At 35.8% G+C, this 20,451-nt stretch overlaps 4 protein-coding genes across 11 annotated transcripts; 3 read left to right on the top strand and 1 right to left on the bottom strand.

Annotated features, from left to right (window-relative positions):
* The first annotated feature begins 207 nt into the window (after positions 1-207).
* LOC107926045 (golgin candidate 6) lies at positions 208-6,270 on the top strand. The gene is given in 21 exon segments (XM_016856809.2): positions 208-520; positions 985-1,037; positions 1,130-1,257; positions 1,369-1,421; positions 1,673-1,819; positions 1,917-1,990; positions 2,081-2,150; positions 2,366-2,419; positions 2,550-2,645; positions 2,874-2,924; positions 3,006-3,092; positions 3,219-3,332; positions 3,426-3,497; positions 3,571-3,756; positions 3,884-3,987; positions 4,156-4,204; positions 4,403-4,468; positions 4,572-4,845; positions 4,848-4,940; positions 4,943-5,328; positions 5,576-6,270. Coding segments are annotated over 21 exon segments (2,721 nt in total). The 5' UTR covers positions 208-496; the 3' UTR covers positions 6,116-6,270.
* A 259-nt stretch (positions 6,271-6,529) lies between these two features.
* LOC107926046 (uncharacterized) lies at positions 6,530-10,473 on the top strand. 2 transcript variants are annotated; one of them, XM_016856811.2, is made up of 10 exons: positions 6,530-7,564; positions 8,062-8,117; positions 8,211-8,293; positions 8,469-8,547; positions 8,749-8,859; positions 9,117-9,226; positions 9,392-9,475; positions 9,655-9,692; positions 9,843-10,011; positions 10,152-10,473. In XM_016856811.2, exons 1-9 carry the CDS (start codon positions 6,661-6,663, stop codon positions 9,965-9,967), a joined length of 1,590 nt encoding a protein of 529 aa, XP_016712300.2. In that variant the 5' UTR covers positions 6,530-6,660; the 3' UTR covers positions 9,968-10,011; positions 10,152-10,473. The 2 variants fall into 2 exon arrangements, with proteins under 2 accessions (XP_016712300.2, XP_016712301.2); XM_016856812.2 differs by lacking the exon at positions 9,843-10,011.
* Positions 10,474-10,590: 117 nt separating this feature from the next.
* On the bottom strand, positions 10,591-15,396 carry LOC107926047 (uncharacterized). 7 transcript variants are annotated; one of them, XM_016856813.2, is made up of 15 exons: positions 15,088-15,396; positions 14,076-14,174; positions 13,840-13,951; positions 13,551-13,706; positions 12,692-12,796; positions 12,386-12,469; positions 12,183-12,298; positions 11,968-12,069; positions 11,771-11,887; positions 11,585-11,641; positions 11,420-11,486; positions 11,283-11,336; positions 11,111-11,185; positions 10,996-11,031; positions 10,591-10,920 (listed from the first exon to the last, which is right to left on the bottom strand). In XM_016856813.2, the coding sequence occupies exons 2-15, from the start codon at positions 14,093-14,095 to the stop codon at positions 10,804-10,806; spliced, it is 1,218 nt and encodes a 405-aa protein (XP_016712302.1). In that variant the 5' UTR covers positions 14,096-14,174; positions 15,088-15,396; the 3' UTR covers positions 10,591-10,803. The 7 variants fall into 7 exon arrangements, with proteins under 7 accessions (XP_016712302.1, XP_016712303.1, XP_040947868.1 ...); XM_016856814.2 differs by having other exon boundaries at positions 13,840-13,948; positions 15,088-15,385; XM_041091934.1 differs by lacking the exon at positions 15,088-15,396 and adding an exon at positions 15,005-15,083.
* Positions 15,397-16,739: 1,343 nt separating this feature from the next.
* LOC107926049 (SAGA-associated factor 29 homolog A) lies at positions 16,740-20,451 on the top strand. Its single transcript, XM_016856817.2, has 9 exons — positions 16,740-17,100; positions 17,956-18,049; positions 18,268-18,344; positions 18,860-18,969; positions 19,167-19,249; positions 19,338-19,391; positions 19,518-19,671; positions 19,854-19,867; positions 20,055-20,451. The coding sequence occupies exons 1-9, from the start codon at positions 16,983-16,985 to the stop codon at positions 20,155-20,157; spliced, it is 807 nt and encodes a 268-aa protein (XP_016712306.1). The 5' UTR covers positions 16,740-16,982; the 3' UTR covers positions 20,158-20,451.

Here is a 20,451-nt window from a genome sequence, read left to right on the forward strand (position 1 = left end):
TGTAACGTGAGACAAAAAATAAACTAAACGCACCGCATTGCACTCAATCGCATATCTAAACCCATCCTCTAACTCCAACATCTACATTGATGAAAGCCTAAATCTAATAGATCACCGCCCTAGCATGGGCCTCGCTTGGCCCAAATCACCATTAATACGCACAGTGTATCTATCTCTCTAACTTTATTTATTAACTTTGCCTTTTGGCTAAAAAATCTATCTTTCGATAATCGTCAACTCGCTGTGTCAAAGAAACGACGATCAAAATCCACGTAAAACGCAGATCCAAATTGAAATTTGTGTCCTATTCCTTCTCTTTTCACATCACTCGATCCTAATCAAGTCTTTCCATTTTTGCCCTAGACTCGCTTCTCCTACCTTAATTGTTAACTTCCATTAGGTCAATCCATGATTTTCACTTTTCAATAATTTCGTATTTCTTCGCTTTTTTTTTCTTTTTAATTCTGGATTTTCTGTGCTCCTTCATTGAGCTTAGATGGATTTGGCGTCTCGTTACAAGGTGAGTTTTATGTTTAATTCTTGTGATTATTACATTCTTTCTCGATCATTGGTTGGGGTTAATGTTATTCTAGTAAATCTTTTATGTATACATATTTAAATTGCAATTTTGATTTAGTTTTAGCTCAAGATTGATGTTAGAATTAATGTGATGAACCAAATTAGCAAATATATAAGTTCGTGTCGATCCTATAGTTTCTCTGTGTTTGTAAATTAGATTTAGCCTATTGATTTTCTTATTAAAAGCACGGTTTGGAGTCTGCATTTTCTAGAAAAAGTAATTAGAGAAGCAACAGCTTTTTGTTCCTCTTATTGTGTATGTTGGTTAAGGTCATGGATATATGTTCACTGGATGTTGCTTAAATGGATTCTATTGGTGCACTGATTATGAGTGAAGTGATTGGTTGAATTTGTTTTGTGATTATTAGTATTAACTTATTAGTATTAAACTGAGTTCTTGTGCAGGGGGTTGTTGGGTTTGTTTTTGGCAATGAGAACTCTAATTGCAGTGAGGATAGGTAACTGAAATGAGAATATCAGTAATTGCTAATTAATTTGCTAATTTGATATTGATGACGTGACTGATTTACCATTTTTCTCATGTCAATAGTTATGTTGAACGCTTGCTCGACCGTATAAGCAATGGTGTCCTTGCGGAGGACCGGAGGAATGCTATTGCAGAGCTTCAGACCATTGTGGCTGAAAGCCGTGCTGGGCAGTTAGCTTTTGGTGCTATGGGTGTGTGTTTCTATCTTGATCAATAAAGCTAGTACTGAAGTTAAATTTGTCCGTCTTTCTTGACTTGTCTTTCTATGTTGTTTAATAAAGCTAGCATGTAAATTTTTTCAGGTTTTCCTGTACTCATGGGTGTCTTAAAGGAAGAACGAGATGATGTTGAAATGGTTTGAAATCATTTTTTCTTTCTGTGTTTCATCTATTTGTTCTTCTTGTTGTCTGTCATACAATGTTTCTCTGTAGTGATATACAGTATCCCCAAGAGAACTTTTGGCCAGAAGTCTGCAGTTCAAAGGGCCTTTTTTATTCCCTTGTAGACCAAATATTGTTGTTTCCCTTTATCCTTCCATTTGAAACAGTTGATTGCAAATTTCCTGAAACTTGATAAAAACGATTGACATTCATTCCCTTTATGCAGGTTCGTGGTGCTCTTGAAACTCTTGTTAGTGCTTTGACACCTATTGATCATGCAAAAGGGCCTACAAATGAGGTTCAGCCAGCTTTAATGAATACTGATTTGCTTTCCCGAGAATCAGAGAGCATTTCTCTTCTACTAAGTTTGCTGGTGAGAGTTCTTTGTATGGATCGGGAACTTATTTTACCTGTTATTGTGGATCTTTCGTGTGATATCATCATTTTCTTCTCTGGTGGTGATTTTGTAGTCTGAGGAGGATTTCTATGTGCGATATTACACTCTTCAAATTTTAACAGCCCTTCTCACTAATTCTCCAAATAGGTATGAGTTTTACAAAATTCCTTCTATCCTAACTGGATGTTTATTTTTGTTGGTTTCTGCTCGAAAACCTCTTGCTGAATTCATATTCAGGTTACAGGAAGCCATTCTGTCTATTCCTCGTGGTATTACTCGACTCATGGATATGCTGATGGACCGTGAGGTAAACAGTTATTAGCCAATTGTTTTTCATGCAAATTTTGTTAACTTCCATGTTCTGCTTTATTGTAGGTCTGCTTTTTGAATATGTATCTTCATGAACCTTCTGCTTATCTTACCTAAATTTTCTGTTTGTCTCAGTTTTTTTGGGATAGGATATTGATGATATTATGTACTTCCTTTCTTTTTTTATGATGTTGATCACTGTCGGTCTTCCAGGTTATACGGAATGAAGCCTTACTGCTTCTTACATACTTGACTCGTGAAGCTGAGGTGAGCCCTTTTTGTTTGTTTATACCTCTTCCCTCTTCTGCCCTTTAAATTTCATTCTTTTCTTTTTGCATGTGAACTTCTTTAAATATGTTTGATTGCCTTTCTAACTAAGAGAGTCTTATGATTTCAGGAGATTCAAAAGATTGTAGTCTTCGAAGGTGCATTTGAAAAAATTTTTAGTATCATGAAGGAGGAAGGAGGTTCTGATGGGGGTGTGGTTGTGCAGGTGGTTCATCAGATTTAATTCTGGACCTCAATGAACTTGTTCTGGCTTGTTTGCTGTTAGAGCAATTTTTTTTATTTATTTTCCCTTTTTTTTTTTGTAAATTCTTTTTACCATGTCTGTGGCTTCTTTAGATAAGTAATGTGTGCAGTCAATTCTATTTTGGCAATGCCACTTTTGGAGAATCCTATTATTGAATTAATGAGGTAATGATATATTGTTCTTGCCCAGGATTGTCTTGAGTTGCTGAACAACCTTCTTCGCAGTAATGCCTCAAATCAGGTACACTCCACGTTTTATTTTCATTGTCATTGCTCTCTGTTTACGAAGTTTTCTATGGTACTGATTTTAGGTGTGTTTCAGGTGCTACTAAGGGAGACTATAGGTTTTGATCCCTTAATATCAATCTTGAAACTAAGAGGAAGTTCCTACAGTTTTACTCAACAGAAGGTTAGATACTCAAGTATTTACAGCTTTATTCTCTTTTTTTCTTTTTCTTTTCTAGCCATTCCAGTTGATTGTTCACAAGCTTACTGGTGATTTTCCATTTTTGTGAAACAAACAACATGCCAGTAGACAATTAATTTACTCAGTGCGTTGGAAACTATTAATTTGTTGATGATGGGAGGCTCGGAAGCAGATCCTCAAAAAGATTCAAACAAGATCACCAATAAAACAGTCCTAGCTCAGGTTAATTATAAATAATGTCTGCTTGAATTGACTTCGTGGAGAGCTATCTGTTTTCGTGATATGTTATCTTCTTTCCTGTTTCCTTAATTGTAGAAGAAGTTATTGGACCATCTACTAATGCTGGGTGTTGAAAGCCAATGGGCTCCAATTGCTCTGCGCTGTTCGGTGAGATCTCTTTCTAGATTTGTTCTATTTCTTCATTTCAGCATACCCTCTTCTAATGCTTATATTTTGCCAGGCACTAAGGTGCATTGGTGATTTGGTTGCTGGGCATTCCAAGAATCTGGATGCCCTCTCCAGCAAAGTTCTTGGTGAGGAGCGACAAGTAGAACCTGCTTTGAATTCTATTCTCCGAATTATTCTGCGAACATCTAGTATGCAAGAGTTTATTGCAGCTGACCATGTTTTTAAGAACTTCTGTGAGGTTTATATCGTAGCATTCTCTTTACTTGATATTTTCTTTTGTTAATAGTTATGTCTGTGTAATTTACAATAAGTCTCTTGGTGAAAGCTGCTGTTGCTTGATTGTGAATTTTGGATCTTATGTTTAGAAAAACACGGATGGGCAAGCAATGTTAGCATCCACATTAATTCCACATCCAAATTCAATGACTGATGCTTCCCTTGAGGAGGATGTGAACATGTCATTTGGAAGGTTTGTTTACTCATAATTCTTTCTTTTTCTCTATTATAGGTTATTCTGACTAGGAATTGAAATCTATGGTGCTAGTTAAATCTTAAATTTTTATTTCTGTTTGTTTGTTCCGTATAAAACTCCTGCATTTGATGAAATTATTTGATTTGCGGTATATATATGTGGCAGCATGCTTTTACATGGTCTTGCATTGAGTGAAAGCGATGGTGATCTTGAGGTAATCTGATGTTCTCACTTCTCCGTGGTTAATCATCAACATAGAAGAACAATACAGAGAGCCTAAGTTTGTTGGACCATCTCATGATATATGCATTAAGATTCTATAAATATGAATCTCCATCATTTAGCATACTATTAGATTTTCTTCATGGTGCTTATCGCCTGAGAATTGTCCAACTAATATTGTGAAGTACAGACTTGTTGCAGGGCTGCTAGTGTTATTACTCATATTCTTAAGGACAATAGTCAGTGTAAGGAAAAGGTATGCTGTCACTTTTTTTCTTTCTTTTTCACTTGCATCTAGAGCACAATGACAATTTTATGCCTCTGCTTTTCTGTAATCTAATTTCATTGGAGATTTGCAGGTTCTACAGATTGAGCTTGAAGCACCAATGCCATCCTTAGGGGCTCCAGAGCTACTATTGCACCGAATTGTTAGGTACTTGGCAGTTGTATCTTCAATGAAAAATAAAGATGGGAAGCCAGGTTACTCGTATGTTCAACCAATTATCTTGAAACTGCTCATCACTTGGCTAGCAGATTGCCCAAATGCAGTGCAATGCTTCTTAGATTCACGGCCCCACTTAACGTATCTGCTGGAGTTGGTGTCAAGTACATCATCAACTGTGTGCGTTAGGGGTTGGCTGCTGTTCTCTTGGGAGAATGTGTGATTTACAATAAATCTAGTGAAAATGGAAAGGATGGTTTTACCATAGCTGATGCCATAAGCCAGAAATTGGACTTACATCCTACTTTCTGAAGTTTGATGAGATGCAGAGAAGCTTCATTTTCTCTTCAGTGAAGCCAGCTCAGTCCCATAAACCATTGACAAGATCAACTACTGCTAGTATGGCAGAGATTGAAGATGTTGATGAGAATGATTTGACAGATCAGAAGAATGAAGATCATCCAATCCTCACATCGGTATTTGATGCTCAGTTTGTTAATTTTGTGAAAGGTTTGGAAGTGAATATTAGAGAGAAAATTGTAGATGTTTATAGTCGCCCTAAGAGTGATGTGGCAGTTGTGCCAGCCGAACTGGAACAAAAGGGTGGAGAAAGTGATAAGGAGTATATCAAGCGGCTAAAAGCATTCGTGGAGACACAGTGCTCTGAGATACAGGTAATTGGAAACTAAAAATTACAAAAACTCATTAGTTGAAAATCACTTTACTATTTAAAGGCCTGTATTGGATTTCATTTGTTGTCAATTACTTGTATTATTTTCATTTTAAAAATTAACCGCTATTATAAACTAATTATGTTCATTCATTGACAGCACTATCTGTGAATATTTGGTGTTTGTCAATTATCTTCAGATGTTCTTACCTGTCTGATCTCCTGTTTTCTTTTTTCATTTTCATATCTAGAAACTTCTTGGCCGAAATGCCACTTTGGCTGAGGATTTGGCAAGGACTGGTCATTCTCACCCTGAGCTTATGGCAGGCAGTGGCTCAGATAGAGTTCAGGTAGAAACTCTTCGTAGAGATCTTCAGGAAGCATCTCAAAGGGTAGAGATGCTGAAGGCAGAAAAAGCTAAGATTGAATCAGAGGCATTAATGTACCAGAATTTGGCAGGGAAGCTGGAGTCTGATCTCAAGAGTCTTTCAGATGCCTACAATAGTCTTGAACAGACCAATATCCACCTAGAAAAAGAGGCGAAAACTTTGAAGAGCGGAGGGACATCAACATCTCCTGATATCGAGGCAATAAAAGCTGAAGCTAGGGAAGAAGCCCAGAAGGAAAGCGAAGCAGAGCTGAATGATTTACTCGTGTGCCTCGGACAAGAGCAGAGCAAGGTGGAAAAGTTGAGTGCAAGGTTATCTGAATTAGGTGAGGATTTAGACAAACTGCTCGAAGGTATTGGAGACGATATGGCGCTTCCTGAAGATGAAGACGAAGAAGATTGATGGAGCTTGTGTTAGTACTACTAGTACCAAATATTATTGTCTTCAACCTCTCTTGAGGTAGGCTGGTTGTATGTTGTCAGCTCCCAATTTGTATATTTCCTGGGGAAACTGTGCAGTTTATTATTTACCAAGGAGGATTAATTAATCTTTGTTCATTTGGATTTGTGTCATGATTTCTATAGACCTTTCCGGAGCATGTCAGAAAGCTGGATTTATCGTCCACCCAATACAACCTGTTCATGTCTAAATCATGTCGGATTTATTTATTTTATTTTTGGAATTATATTTCGTTGTTATAAACTTATAATTACTTTGTTAAATAGATTTAGAAATTAATTAGGACAATCTTTTTTATTTTATTTTTTCATTTTTAAACTATTGGGCCTTGCCTAAAGCCTTAAATTTCTTTGAATTTCAGTGCATCAACAGGGGCTCTGCTAAAGCCCTGAATCATTAATTAAAAAGAAAGGAACGCTGCTGTAAACCTTCAACTCTCAAAGCTTGAAACTTCAGTGTAGGCAAGATTTCCCCTCCTATAGCTACAAATGTCGCTTCATTTGCTACGTCCAAAGATCCTATATTTCTTTACAGCAATTGGGTCTAGTCGTCTCTTATCATCAAAATCCTGTAATTTCACCAACAAATTGATCTTTTCAAAGCAGCCATTTTCTTCATTTTTCTTCTCCACAACATCGACTCCTTACCCTCTTCAATATGACATGATCATCAACACCCCGACTCAGTCCCAACCTACCCCAACTCGCCGCCGACTCAGTAAACCAGACTCGCCCAACTCACCTGAGGAAGAGGACCCAGAAAAAGAATTGGGTTTTGATTCATGGGTGCAAAAGAAACTGACTTCAGAAGAAGAAATGGATAAGTCTAAGAGGAAATATTATAAAAAGAGAAGGAAAAGAATGTATGGTTCAGATTCTGAAGATGATGATAAGGGGAAAAATGAAGATGGGTTTGTTGAATTGAAGCCTAAAGTTGTGGAATTTGATAGGCTACATGAGAGGGAAGAAGAGCTCTACTTTTATGATACATTTGCCTATCCTTGGGAAAATGATAAACATTATAAAATGGTTTATCAATTGGAAAAGAAGTATTTTCCTGACCAGTGTTTTGATAAAGCTTTTCTTGAGCCTGGAGAATCAAATGAGAAAATCACAATTAAGGGAAAAAGTAAAAAGACTGATGATAATAATAAGAAGAATAATAAGGTGGAGGATAAAGGGTTGGTGTTTTTTGAGGAAGAAGAAAATTCAGGTGAAGATGTGAAGGAGAAGGTTACTGAGAAGAAGGTGGAGGAGTTTTTCAAGTGTTTGAAGAAAGTTCCCAATAAAGAAACCGACGATGGGGAGCCTTACCTTGTTGGTAGGAGTACTGGGCTCCCCACGAGATGGGATGGTCCATATGGGACGGTAGTTTTGGTGAATAAGCCCAAAGGTAAGCTAAGAGTATACTTTTGAATGCTATATCTTGATCAGCGTCTTATTTTGATTTCCTTAAATCTGTAATTTATCTATCAAAGAGTGGAGGTCTTTTACTCTTGAAAGGGTTGCATTTCGTTAGTGTTTTTGTGCATTTAATGATTTGTGAGCCTTTGTTCCTAGTGAAGTAGGCATGCTTCCTTATTTGGTATTATGTAGCTTACCAGTATGATGTTAGCCAACGCCTAGGAACGCCTAGGACAAGGTGGAAGGTTCGTTTTTACTGCTTGCTTTTGGCTTTAGTATAGGGACTCTTCTACTTCCTGTTTCTAATTGGAGAGGGTACGAATCATATTTGTTTGGCCGCACTATTAATTGTTAGGACTCTTTATCTAATTCTTTGACTTGCTGATATACGAATATTGAAAATCCTCAGAAGATAAATGCAAAAGAACTTTCGGAATTATGATATTGACTTGTATCAAATGATAACACTATTATATTGCAAAACAGGATGGACCTCATTTACCGTTTGTGGCAAGCTGCGCCGCTTAGTCAAAGTGAAAAAGGTAGTGTTTTGCGTTTTTACATCTTGATTGTTGGATAACTTATTTACTTATTTTCATCTATAGTTTTAACTTTTTGGACTATACTTATTACAGGTAGGGCACGCTGGAACACTTGATCCTATGGCAACTGGTCTATTGATTGTATGTGTTGGTAAAGCCACTAAGTTGGTAGAGAGGTATGTTTGATCTGATTACATGTCTGAATTATAAAGACTAGCTCTTTCTTTCAATGTCCAAATCCAGACTCCATACCCTTACTTTCCTGGCTTATTGGCTTGAAACTGTAGATTTTCTTTCTCTTACATGCACCAAATGAATTTATCTGAGGGAGTTTGAATATTTCAATTGCAGATATCAAGGAATGGTAAAGGGATACAGCGGAGTTTTCCGATTAGGGGAGGCTACTTCAACTTGGGATGCTGATTCACCGGTGTGTATATCATTCATCAGTCAGTCTGAATAGGATCTGCTGTTCTTTGTCCAGATTATATATATTCACGCCACTCTGTCTCTACTGTTATGTGCTGTTTAATGTTTCTCTAGTGACAAGTCTAGAAGAGCTCAGCATGTATTTATTTAGTTCTAGGACATTAAACCTGCTATATTTTTAAGAGAGTTTGATCTTATATAGGTTATTCAACGTGAGCCTTGGGAGCATATCAAAGACGAGGACATAAAAAAAGCTGCTGCATCCTTCTGCGGAGAGATATGGCAAGTTCCTCCAATGTTCTCTGCCATCAAGGTAAGGTAGAAAAGTGCTTTAGGGGATTTAGAATTATTTTTCCGAACTTTGTATAGAAGTACTTTTCACCTGCTTTGGGGACAGAGGTATTAATAAAACTCTGGTACAGATGTATGTGTTTGGAGTGCTAAGTGTATAAACTTTTATTCCTTCTTCCTTATATGCGGTGTAGAGTGTACCTTACTGGTTTCATCTCAGATTCTCGCAAACTTGGGAATATACTGAGTAATAAAAAAAATTGTCAATATTGTGAATAGGTTGGGGGTGAAAGGATGTATGAAAAAGCAAGAAAAGGGGAGACCGTTGAACTTTCACCCAGACGAATTTCAATTTTCCACTTTGACATTGAGCGTAGCTTAGAAGACAGGTGCCTACTCCTCCTCCTCCTCCTCCTCCTCCTCCTCCTACTCTTCTTCTTCTTCTTCTTCTTCTTCTTCTTCTTCTTCTTCTTCTTACCTCAAAAAGAACTGGTTCGGTCATCTTAATACAACATAACTCAATCTTGATTTTAATATTTCTGATGTCTTTGCAGACAGAACTTGATTTTCCGAGTGACATGTTCAAAAGGAACATATATCCGATCATTATGTGCAGATTTTGGGAAGGCTTTGGGCAGGTAATCATTTTCTAGTAATTTGATCATCAAAAGTTTTATGCCTTGTGTTTAGGCCTAACCCTGAATTTTATTTAGCTCATTCATGATGATATAATAGTTTCTGGATTCTAGAATAAGTACTCAGCTTTATCGCTTCAACATTTGAGTTAATATTTCTCTTATTTTCTTGGCTGTTTCAGTTGTGCTCATTTGACGGCTCTGCGAAGAGATTCAATTGGTAAGATCCCATCATTATGTTAATAGATTGGTACTCTGATCAAATAGAGCTTGACGATTTCACAATATAAAAAGGAAGATAGTGAAGGAAAAGAGAACAACTGCTATATAAATTTATCATTTCTTTCTTTGTTTTTGGTTTCTCTGCGAGGTGCCCTGGCACATTTCTTTTACAACAATCCTGCAATTGTGTGCAATCACCACAAAGACTGTGTATGGTTCCATACCAGATCCTACACAATTTTGAACCCGGAGTTGATTTTATCGTTGTTGTAGTTGAAATGCTCCTAGTCTAAAGACGGTCTTTATCTCAAAGTTAGGTATAATGCTAAATGAAGAAACAAAACACGAGATGCATTTGTTTTTTGTCAGATTAGAAGGGAGTATAGCAATTTTTTAGTGGATTTTTGTTTTGAGGTGCAATAGTTGGTTAAGAGATCACGTCTTTTCCTCATTGTAGGGGAATATTCAGCGGAGGATGCATGGGAGTTCAAGGAACTAGAAGAAGCAATCACTAAAGGTTATTTCTAGCTGCATCTCCGTTGTTTCAAGAGTCCTACCATTGATGATCAATCAGCTCCAATCTTCAAATCTTTCTCCCCCATCTTTGTTTGTAACGATTAAACTGCAATAATAGTTAACATTAATTTCTTTTTGGCTACTAGTTTTATTCTTTTGAAGGCAAATTTTCCAAGTTGTACAGGGCAGAGATGACTGTCTCACATGAATGCTTAACGATCTAAAGCATTTACAAGTTTATATAGTTTTTAATCGTTTACTTATGTTGATAATGCGGGCTAGGGTGCCACCAATGCCTTTCTGAGCTTAAGCCTCAATCAACACCTTCGCCATTTGTTCATACTGCAACTTTTGGTATGAATTGATTTGCATCAGAAGGAGAAACAAATAAGAAACTTCATAAATCTGAGTGGGATTTAGTTGAGTTAGTTCCGACAATTATGATATAAACAACACTTGTGCATGTGCTCTGATAGGATCAAAGTCGCCTTTTCTTGTATCCAAAAATCAAAGTTTACTAGGTCACATATAGAAGTGACTGACTTGTACAACTCTAATGCTATTGTAAAAAAAAACTATATTATATCCATTAATTAATTAGCTGTTAAATTGTAAGGATCAGTAATTCCCAGTGATGCATAATATGCTCTCTCTGCAGTAGTCAAACGATCTTGGAACATTGTCCATTCTTTCCTACACCTTTGCCTCACCTGCCATTAACCCAACTCTCATCAAACACATACATATATAAAATTGAGTGAGAGAGAGGAACATGTAGTTCATACCCCTTCCCATGGAGCCCTTCCACCCTCTGCTTCTCCCTGTGAGAAAAAAGAAGAAAACAGAAGTGAATGATATACTGTGCATATGAATATGGTAATATCAATGGTCAATGATTACCTGGTTCCCAAGAGAAGGCACACTTTGATGTACAATCCACTGAGCATCTACAACCCCGATTTTCTCGTGAGGAGGCTGCTCAAGGACAAAATTGCCAAATCAACATAGGATTGTAAGAATGGAGAAAGCTAACTAATGTAGGAGGAATAAATACGGTCTTTGAGAATCTGACCTCGACACATTTCCTAAGAGAGAAATCTAGACCCCATCCGTGAACCAAGTCGTTCTGCGTTTCAAAGGAGAAACTATATTATAAAAAGGTAATGACAGCAAATTGGCAACATCCAAAACCATAAGCTCATTGCTTACTTGAATCATATGCCAAACACATCGCCATGCATCCCGAGAAAACACTGTAGCCATGATCTCCACAAACCTAAGCATCCAGTATGCAAGAATGATTAGCTACGATTCAAGAAATAAGCAACAATATGTTTAATCATTTTAACAAAGGGGGTTCATTATGTTTCATACGCTGCACATGGAGGCAAATGCGGATCGTTACACCAGCCAGGTCTCTCCTCAGTATCCCTATAGGAGCAAAAGCAAATGCCAAAGATGAAACTACCTTTCTAACAAAGAACGCATTCCAACCTACGTAGAATTACCAATTAGGAATATGTAAACTGCAATCAAGCTGTTAATGTAAAATGCTCTTACTTGTGAACTTCGGTGTCATTTCTCTTCCTTGTCATTGCCCATGTCAGCCCAGCACTATTTGCATCTAAACCTGGCTGGGATATTTCTAAACCATGTTTTTTGACAAGTTTTATGTATCTGAGAATGGAAGGGGTTCAATTTTAGCTTTATGCAAACGGACTTTCACTTGAAGCAATATAGTCAGCTTATGGACTTACTCCTCCGCATTGAAGTTCTCCACTCCAAGATCCTCGTCCCACATGAAGATGTACTCATAGGGTGCAACAATATCAGGGTGCAAAAAGCGCTTCGCATACCACCTATACGAAAACTTAAGGAGTTCATATACAAACACAACTGGAGCTTGGGAAAATCCCATACAACCAACTACACTAACATCAGATTTATAAAGATAAAGGAGTCGGTTGCTAACCATTTAGCCTGCTTTTGAACACTCACGTGAATTGCTCGCTTTGACCACTCAAACTCATCCCATTCACTGGTTAGGCCATCGTAATGAAACAACAAAATAGTGAAGTTCTCCGAGAACTGTAAAATATTGGTTTTAGATAAGAGAGTATAAACATGCCAGAGAATATATATGTGTATGTGTGCATGCAGTGAGAGAGGACAGACCTTTTTCACAGCTGCATCAATGTTGTTTTTCTGATTATAACCAACGGTAAAAGTTACAAGGTACTTTGGCTTGATGGTTAAGTCCTGCAAATGTGACCCATCAACCCGGATTAAATCAGAGAAAAATGATCATTGCCTTATTCAACTTCATCAGGTTACAAGAGTTGAGAATGCGGTAACACAAATTTAGCTTTAATAAAATTCTTCCATATGTTAGACGGCAACCAGTTTGAGCTCTTTGACATGTACCAAACTAGGATGATAAAACATAAAAAAAGGAGTCAATGTAAAGCAGATGATGCATACCTCACTTGGCAGACCCCATAATCGACGAAGGAATAAATCGGACTCAGGTGCAACTATACCGGGGGGAAGTCTTTCAGCACCCCGTGGATTTGTCGGAATCCAGATCTGCCGTAATTAAGGATTAAGAGTTAGTGCTCATGCTAAAACCTGAAAGTGTTAATGTTTATTGATTTTCCTTGAAAATTGTTACACCAACCACAGAAAACAGGCACATATTAACCTGAAAAGGAGAGTCTAATCCAAGTGGATTTTCAGCTCTATCGCCAATCACATAAGGTATGAATAACAGTGAGACACCATCAGAGGTTGATGCAAACAAAGTACTATACAAGGCAAGGAGTAAAGGAGATTCACAATGTTTGTCCAGCCTAAATTAACAACAGTTAAAAAGCGTGTGCATCCATACCCGGGCAAAATCTTATAAAACGATTAACTTTTGTTTCTTTAGTTCATAAAACGATTCTAACCAACACATGAAATTTCCTTGATATGACAAAATCATCAAACCAGAACCAAGAAGTTGTACATGCAATTCATTAGAAACGTTCTAAGCTTCCAAGCTGATATTAGCAAACATCATAGCAGATTAGGCCATAAAATACCTCCGACTTGAGGAGCTCAATCCTAAAGAAAAGATGGTTTCATGATAGAACTGACGTCCAGATATTCAATTCCCCATTATCAAATATGCATTTGACAGCTTGGTTATGAAGAGATTTTTTTGTGTGTGCAAAATTCTTCAACCACTTCTATTAGATTTCATGGTTAAAATTTTTATAATTTCAAGACAAGAAGCAGCCTACAGTCTAAGTTCCTGAATTGCAATGCTGCATATATAACCAAAATAAATGGGATTTACCTTGGTCTCGGTGTAGCCAGAAGATGACATTGAGTCGATCTTATTATCTTTGATAGTGTTCAAAGCATTAAATAGTGCTTGGGTTGAAAGGCCGGAATATTTGTCCTCAATATATGTAAGATCAATGGAGGGGAATAGGCTCGATGGGAGATGCATCTACCAAAATTTAAACATACCGAAATGAACTCATTATTCCATGTTAAAGAATATGGGAAAGGGGGAAAAATAGAAACAAAACAAAACATATAACAGCTGCATATGTATGAGATAGTGCGAGTGGCAGTAGTACCTTAGTCAATGAAACAGTTGGAAAAGATACTCCTAAAAAAAAGCCAAATATAACTCCAGCAAAAGCCATTATAATAAGCCTCATTGTCTCATTTGGTATCCTTAAATTGCTGCTGCAGCCCAACAGAGGTGAATGTAACTCATATTAATACCACTTCTGGTGTTACCGAAACCTTGTAAACCAGTAAAAATGTCAATGAACAGTTTCCCGTAAAAGTATAGTATGAAAGGTGATACCTCCGTAGGGGAACTCCCATTATGCTCAAGATCTTATTCTAGTTTTACAAAGATAACTGCACCAGATGCTGTCATCAAGTTTGAAGTTCAAATGATAATCTGCAGGACATGATAAACCAATGCAGAATAAAGTTTACTAAAAATTACTGTTAACTACATAGCACAAAAACAGAACATTAGTTTGAATCAATTCCTGTCGGAGATAGATTCATCTCAGCTAATCACACTTTACCTATCGAAATTGTTTATTCTTCATTCATTAATTTCACCTATTTACTTGAATTTAGCAGTAAGAGTTTGGCTGTTAAATCCTAAGCTCTGTTTTACCATTTGAAATACAGATCAACAGAAAAAGAACTGTCTTTCTAGTACATACACACAGATATATAAAATACAAAGTTGGCTGAGAAAAAAAGATTTCAACTCTAGATTTCCTTTGAAGGAAAGGTGTTTCTGCCAATTAAGTTATGATTCAGCCACAGCATACAAACATGAGATCTGAGGATATGCTAATTAAGTTGAAAAAAGAACAAATTTTTTTTTATGAACCAGTGCGAAGCTTTCAAGACTGATCTTCCAAGTTCCAGCATCTAAATTCAGCTAAAACAAGCTTGAAAATTTTCTTTGTAAACGTACCCACAAATTAGAACAGCAGGAAAAGAAAAGAAAATAAAAGGCAGCTGAAATCAAATGAACCAAGTAAAATCAGATATTCTTCCTAACCAAATACACCTGAAAATATATCAAGATTTCCATTAGCATGAAATCCCAAGCTAAAAATATTTCCCAACATTCCCTTATACCATGAAAAAAAAGAGAAAAAGTTCCTGTCTTGGAATAGCTTAGCGCCATTTCAAGCCAACAACCTTAATCGAGCTTTAATCACAGCTATTAATGAAACAAAAAAGAGAAAAAACCAAAAAGACAACCATGGAATTGAACATCCAAAGAACACAAAGAAAAGCTCATTCCTTTCCAAGAGGAAAAAAAAAGAAAAAAAAAGGGGACGTACTTGGAACCAAAACGGGGATTTTCAATCTGGATTTTCCTTGAAAGAGAGAGATCGTGAAAGTTTTTGAACCTTGAAGCCAAACAAATTTGGCAGCCAAAACCCAATCAGCAGCAAGAAAAGAACTGGTCCCAAGGATAGCAGCTACCCTTTTTTTTTTTTCTTTTTCAGTCTTTAAAAACGTAGTATCGTTGTTAAAAACCCTGTCAAGTTCTGTTATCTTTCTTTCTGCTCACATAATTGATGGTGTAAAAGGGAATTCCCATTTTTCACCGTTTCTCTTTGATTAGGGGTTAATGCTTGTGTGTGTTTGCCATCATTAGGACTCCTTTAATAGCTTCAATATAAGTCCCAGTCAAGGTTTTCTGGCAAGTCATTTAAGTTCCCAAAAAAGTGGGACCCTTTCACTGATATCCTCAAAAGCATTTTTTGCCATATGGAACCCAATATTAAACTGTGTTTTGTCTCTTAGGCAGTTCACTATTGAAATCTTTTCAGAATTTTAATCATTTCTTTTTCTTCCATGTTAACAACATTGAAGCAGAAGAGGCTGTTCCATTGACTTCTTATTAAAACATTCCCTAAAATTGACGCTTTCTTCGAGTTTAGGTTTTTTTTAGGGGAATTCATGTGACAATGAAGAATTTAAGGTTGTTTTTTATAATTTGCATCAAGAAATAAAAGGAATTAAGATGAGATTTCTTTAATAAAAAGAGGGCAGTGTCAAATTTGATGTTATTTTAATATCTTTCGTTACATCACAGGCTAAATTAATAATTAAGATGACGAAAGTTTTAGATCTTGAATATCCAGATTTGAGATTCATTATGTACAATTATATATATGTGGGTCTCTGTAATGTTTTATGATTATTTAATTCTTACTTTGTGATTACTTAGGCAGTTTATACAAATAGTAACCCAATTATGCCCGTGTTTCTATTTTGATCACTAAACTTTAAAAATTTTCAATTTAAGCATTAATGTTTGAATTCGTTCTTGTTTTGGTCACCCACGATTAAATTGATAACGAAAAGCCTTATTTTAATTAGTATAATAACGCATTTAGTCCTCATATTTATATATCCTATCAATTCGATCATATTTCTAAACAATTAAATAAATTTAACCCTTCATATTTACAAATTTTATCAATTTTATCTTCAAACTTCTTAACCAAGCTTTCAATTTTTAAAACAGAGCATTCCACCTTTATAAAATTGTAAAACCCAAAGAAAAAAGATGCTCCAATAAATTTACAATTAGTACAACCGAACCCAAGCCAATATTATTCAATGTAATTTACAATATTATTAAGAATTTTGAATGTTTCAGGCTGTTATTCTCTTAATAATTTATTCTATTTTTAATGCATTAAATAAAAAAGTTGTTTATATAAATTCCTAAAAGATAATATTAAAATGGTTGCCGGAAATCGTAAAATAAAAGAAAAAAAATATTATTTTTCCTTTTTTTTATCAATAATACAGATCGTATTTGGGCCTACAATAATTTTTATTTTTGCAATTTGGGCCATAAAATTTTTGTTTTCCAATATTAAGTCCAAACTTATTAATCTCAAAGGGAGCCCACAGAAAAACAAGGGAGTTGTGGCATTTGAGTCTCGCACGTGGCAAAGTTTGAATTTCATTTTTTGATACACGTGTGCAAGCAAAACAAAAATTATTCCCCGAGGTAAAAGAATTTAAGAAAAGATTTACTAAATATAATTACTTTTATAATTTATAATTGTAATCATGAAAAGTATTAATTTTTAATTCAACAAAAATTGAACTTTGGATCTAAGTTAGGATTAATTGGAGCGAAAAATTATAGCTTGAAGTTATCCTGTAAAACGGACAACATTGTATTTCCGACCAAGGCAGGGAACAGGATACGATGTCGTCGCCGGACATTGCTTCAATCTTGGAAAACTCAAGGGAACTCGATCGGTTAAGGAAAGAGCAAGAAGATGTGCTTGTCGAAATCAACAAGCTTCACAAGAAGCTTCAAGCTAGTAAATTTTCTTAACCTTTTTTTCGTTTTAGCTTCAATTTTATGATGTGGGTTTGTTTTAGATTATTAAAATATGGTGATTTTTTTGTGGGTGTCTCTGTTTTATTTTTCTTGTAATTAAGAAGAGTTCTTTTTTGAGGTGGGTTTGATTTAAAAGAGCTCAAGTTTTGTTGATGATGGATTTGTATTTGATAAGAAATTTATATTTGTTATGCATTATTGGTGATTGTTTTGAGTTGTGATTCCTTTAGGAGAAAAGTAAGTTCAAAGAGTAATTTGCTAAAACTTAGCTACATTGTTTCCAAAAATAATACTTAGCTACATTTGTTTTTGAGAAAGAATTTAAGTTCTGCTAAGTGCATATGATCTGAATTGAGGTTTAGAGCTAAGTGGAGTATCTGTTTCATGTAATTTGTGTAAAGGTTTTGCCTTTAGGATACAAAATTATGCTGTTTAGCTGAAATGGCTGCTCATGGCATGCTGACATCTGTTTTCCGAAATGTTTCGAACGTTTGCATGAAAGATGAACATTTTTACAAATTAAGAACTGATTGCACGAAATAGAAACAAGAGGGAAAACGAAAATTTTTGTTGTTAATTCAATAGCATTTAAGTTTGCTTAGCAGCTTCTTGGATGTGCATACCGGGAATCTTGTAGAAGTATCAGAGAAGGAACTTTGAAATCTATATACTCATTATCTAATCAATGTCTGGAGTGTCATCTTGCATCAAATTGATTTACTGCATATTTAATGGGTAAAAAACTTGGCGAAAATTTGAGAATATGTACATATATATTGTTTTTCTGTTACTTTACTTGGCCTTGTTCTTTCTAAACTTGTGTATATTGATGCAGCTCCTGAGGTAGTTGAGAAACCTGGTGATTCTTCGTTGGCAAGGCTAAAAGCTATGTATATTCAAGCTAAAGATCTTTCAGAGAGAGAAGTAACGTATGTTCGTTATCTCTGATATAACCTTTTACCATTTTGTTTGCCCTTTTTCCTCCCCCATTTTATGGTGAATCTGGGTACAAATGTCGAAACCTTTTCTATATAGAAGTTCGGGGCTAGTGTAGCAATGAACTTTCTGGTTTCAGTTGTAGACCTTTTATGATTTTCAGTGTTTTATTCCATTGTTTTGACCAATCCTATTTTTTGGCATGATACAGTATTTCCAACTTGTTACTAAGTCAACTTGACACTTCCCTGCCTTCTGGACTTCCCAGACAACAACGAAGAAAAATGGGTGTGTGCTACCACCTATATCTACATGAGACATTTCCATTGCTTTAACCTCTATATTGAGTTCTCTCTTTGCCCTGTATTTACGAATTAGATTATTATAAAGCAAAGAGTTAAGTCATCTCTTTGCCTTAACTGTGGAAGTGTTAGTTTTTTATCTAAATGATAATCAAAGAAAATGTTCTGATAATGCTGTAGTTTTCTGCAATTTTATTTTCTCCATCTTATCCTGTCTCTCTCTCTCTGTCTCCCTTTCTAAAAGTGCAAACATGAGCGGTTTAATGAATCATGGAATTGCTTTGGCTAATGAGAGGGAAGTTGTTGATTTGATATGACAATGGATTCCTAATTTTATTATGATAGTTAAAATCATATAATTTCTTAGCAATTTTTGTCCCAATCGAGAACATTCCACAATCTATGCCAAAACAGAAAATTGTTTACATTTGTAGATTCTAGATACTAGTGTGAGAGTATTGAAGCTTCCTATTTGCATAGCTGACGGTAAACAAATTGCAGATGGTAATGATCAGAAAAGAAAAAGGATGAAGTCTGACTCAGATATATTTCGTCTTTCTCCTTCTATGTGGAGTTATATCGAGGCTTGTGTTAGTTTCAAAGATGAACAGGCAAGCTTGTAGACAATGTAGCAAATAGAAAAACAAAATTGTTGTTCGCGTAGATACATCACAATCAGTTGTTGATGTTTGTTGATAGACCTAATTTACTGTATTTGATCTTAACTCTTATATGCATACCAGATAACAGAGTGTACTCTTTCATATACTTATGAACTAAAGAGATTGAAATGTGTTCTTTTTCTCAGGTGGCTGCAAGAGTCACCTCAGATGCTGAGAAGGATGAGTGGTTTGTTGTAAAAGTGATAAATTTTGATGAGAAAACAAAAGAGTAAGCACGACCCGGCATTTCATTTTCGGCTCATGTCAAGGTTCCATTAAAAATCTTCTTTGTTTTTAAGTTGTATCTTCAAATGCAGATTTGAAGTACTTGATGAGGAACCAGGTGACGATGAAGAGGGTAGTGGCCAAAAGTAAGCTTTTATTCTTTCATTTTTTCTAAGTTACATTGAAATATTTTTCTATATTATGCTTGTTCATGAAGGAACTCTTATCATGTCTTATTTTTTGAAATTGACTTTTTCCTATCAAAACTTCAGGAAGTACAAGCTGCCTGCTTCTTGCATTATACCTTTCCCCAAGAGGAATGATCCTTTGAGCACTCAAGAATTTCCTGCTGGAAGAAATGTTTTGGCCGTTTATCCAGGAACAACTGCACTCTATAAGGCAACTGTCATCAGTACTCCTCGAAAGGTGAGTATCCTGGCGGTCACTGTCATTAATAACCATATTTCAATTCGGATAACTTGTTCCAGTTCTTATTCCTTGGTCAATTTGCTAAAATATCATCGTTATTTTCTTATATATATTGAACTGACTACGAAACTCCTTGTGCATATCTTTGGGGTGCAATCGACCATTCTGTATCTTTCCAGAGGAAATCAGATGAGTAAGTAACATCCTTCATTGTGGCCCTATTATAGCAGATTTGGCCTGTTGCATTTTTACTCGTTTTGTTAATCTTCCGGAACAAGAGTAGCAGAGCATGAAAGTTCCCTTTTGGAGTCCTAAGTTGTATATAAATTGCTGGTTATTTGTGTTACTGAAATACTTGAACATTTGACTTCCTTGTGTAGGTATTTACTAGAGTTCGATGATGATGAAGAAGATGGAGCCTTGCCACAGAGGACGGTACCTTTTCACAAGGTGGTTCCATTGCCAGAAGGACACCGGCAATGACATCTGTGTATAGATGTGCATAATACAGAGCTTTAAATTTTGAGCTGGCGTTAGAACATTTGAACCAGAACCATAATTTTCACGTCTCCTGTGGTGTATTGGGTTAGTAATGGAATATATATATATATATATCCCGCCTTGTTCAGGATTCTAAAGTGATTCTTCGTTAATTGTAAAGGCTGGCAATTCATTTCTCTTCCTCTTGTAAGGCACAAAATTCCATTCAAATCGCATTAACAGACATTTTTTAATTGGAGAAAAATGAATACCTACAAAATGAAGTTCGCTGCTGTA

This window comes from Gossypium hirsutum, chromosome D04 (assembly GCF_007990345.1).
Source record: "Gossypium hirsutum isolate 1008001.06 chromosome D04, Gossypium_hirsutum_v2.1, whole genome shotgun sequence".
Taxonomy (NCBI): domain Eukaryota; kingdom Viridiplantae; phylum Streptophyta; class Magnoliopsida; order Malvales; family Malvaceae; genus Gossypium; species Gossypium hirsutum.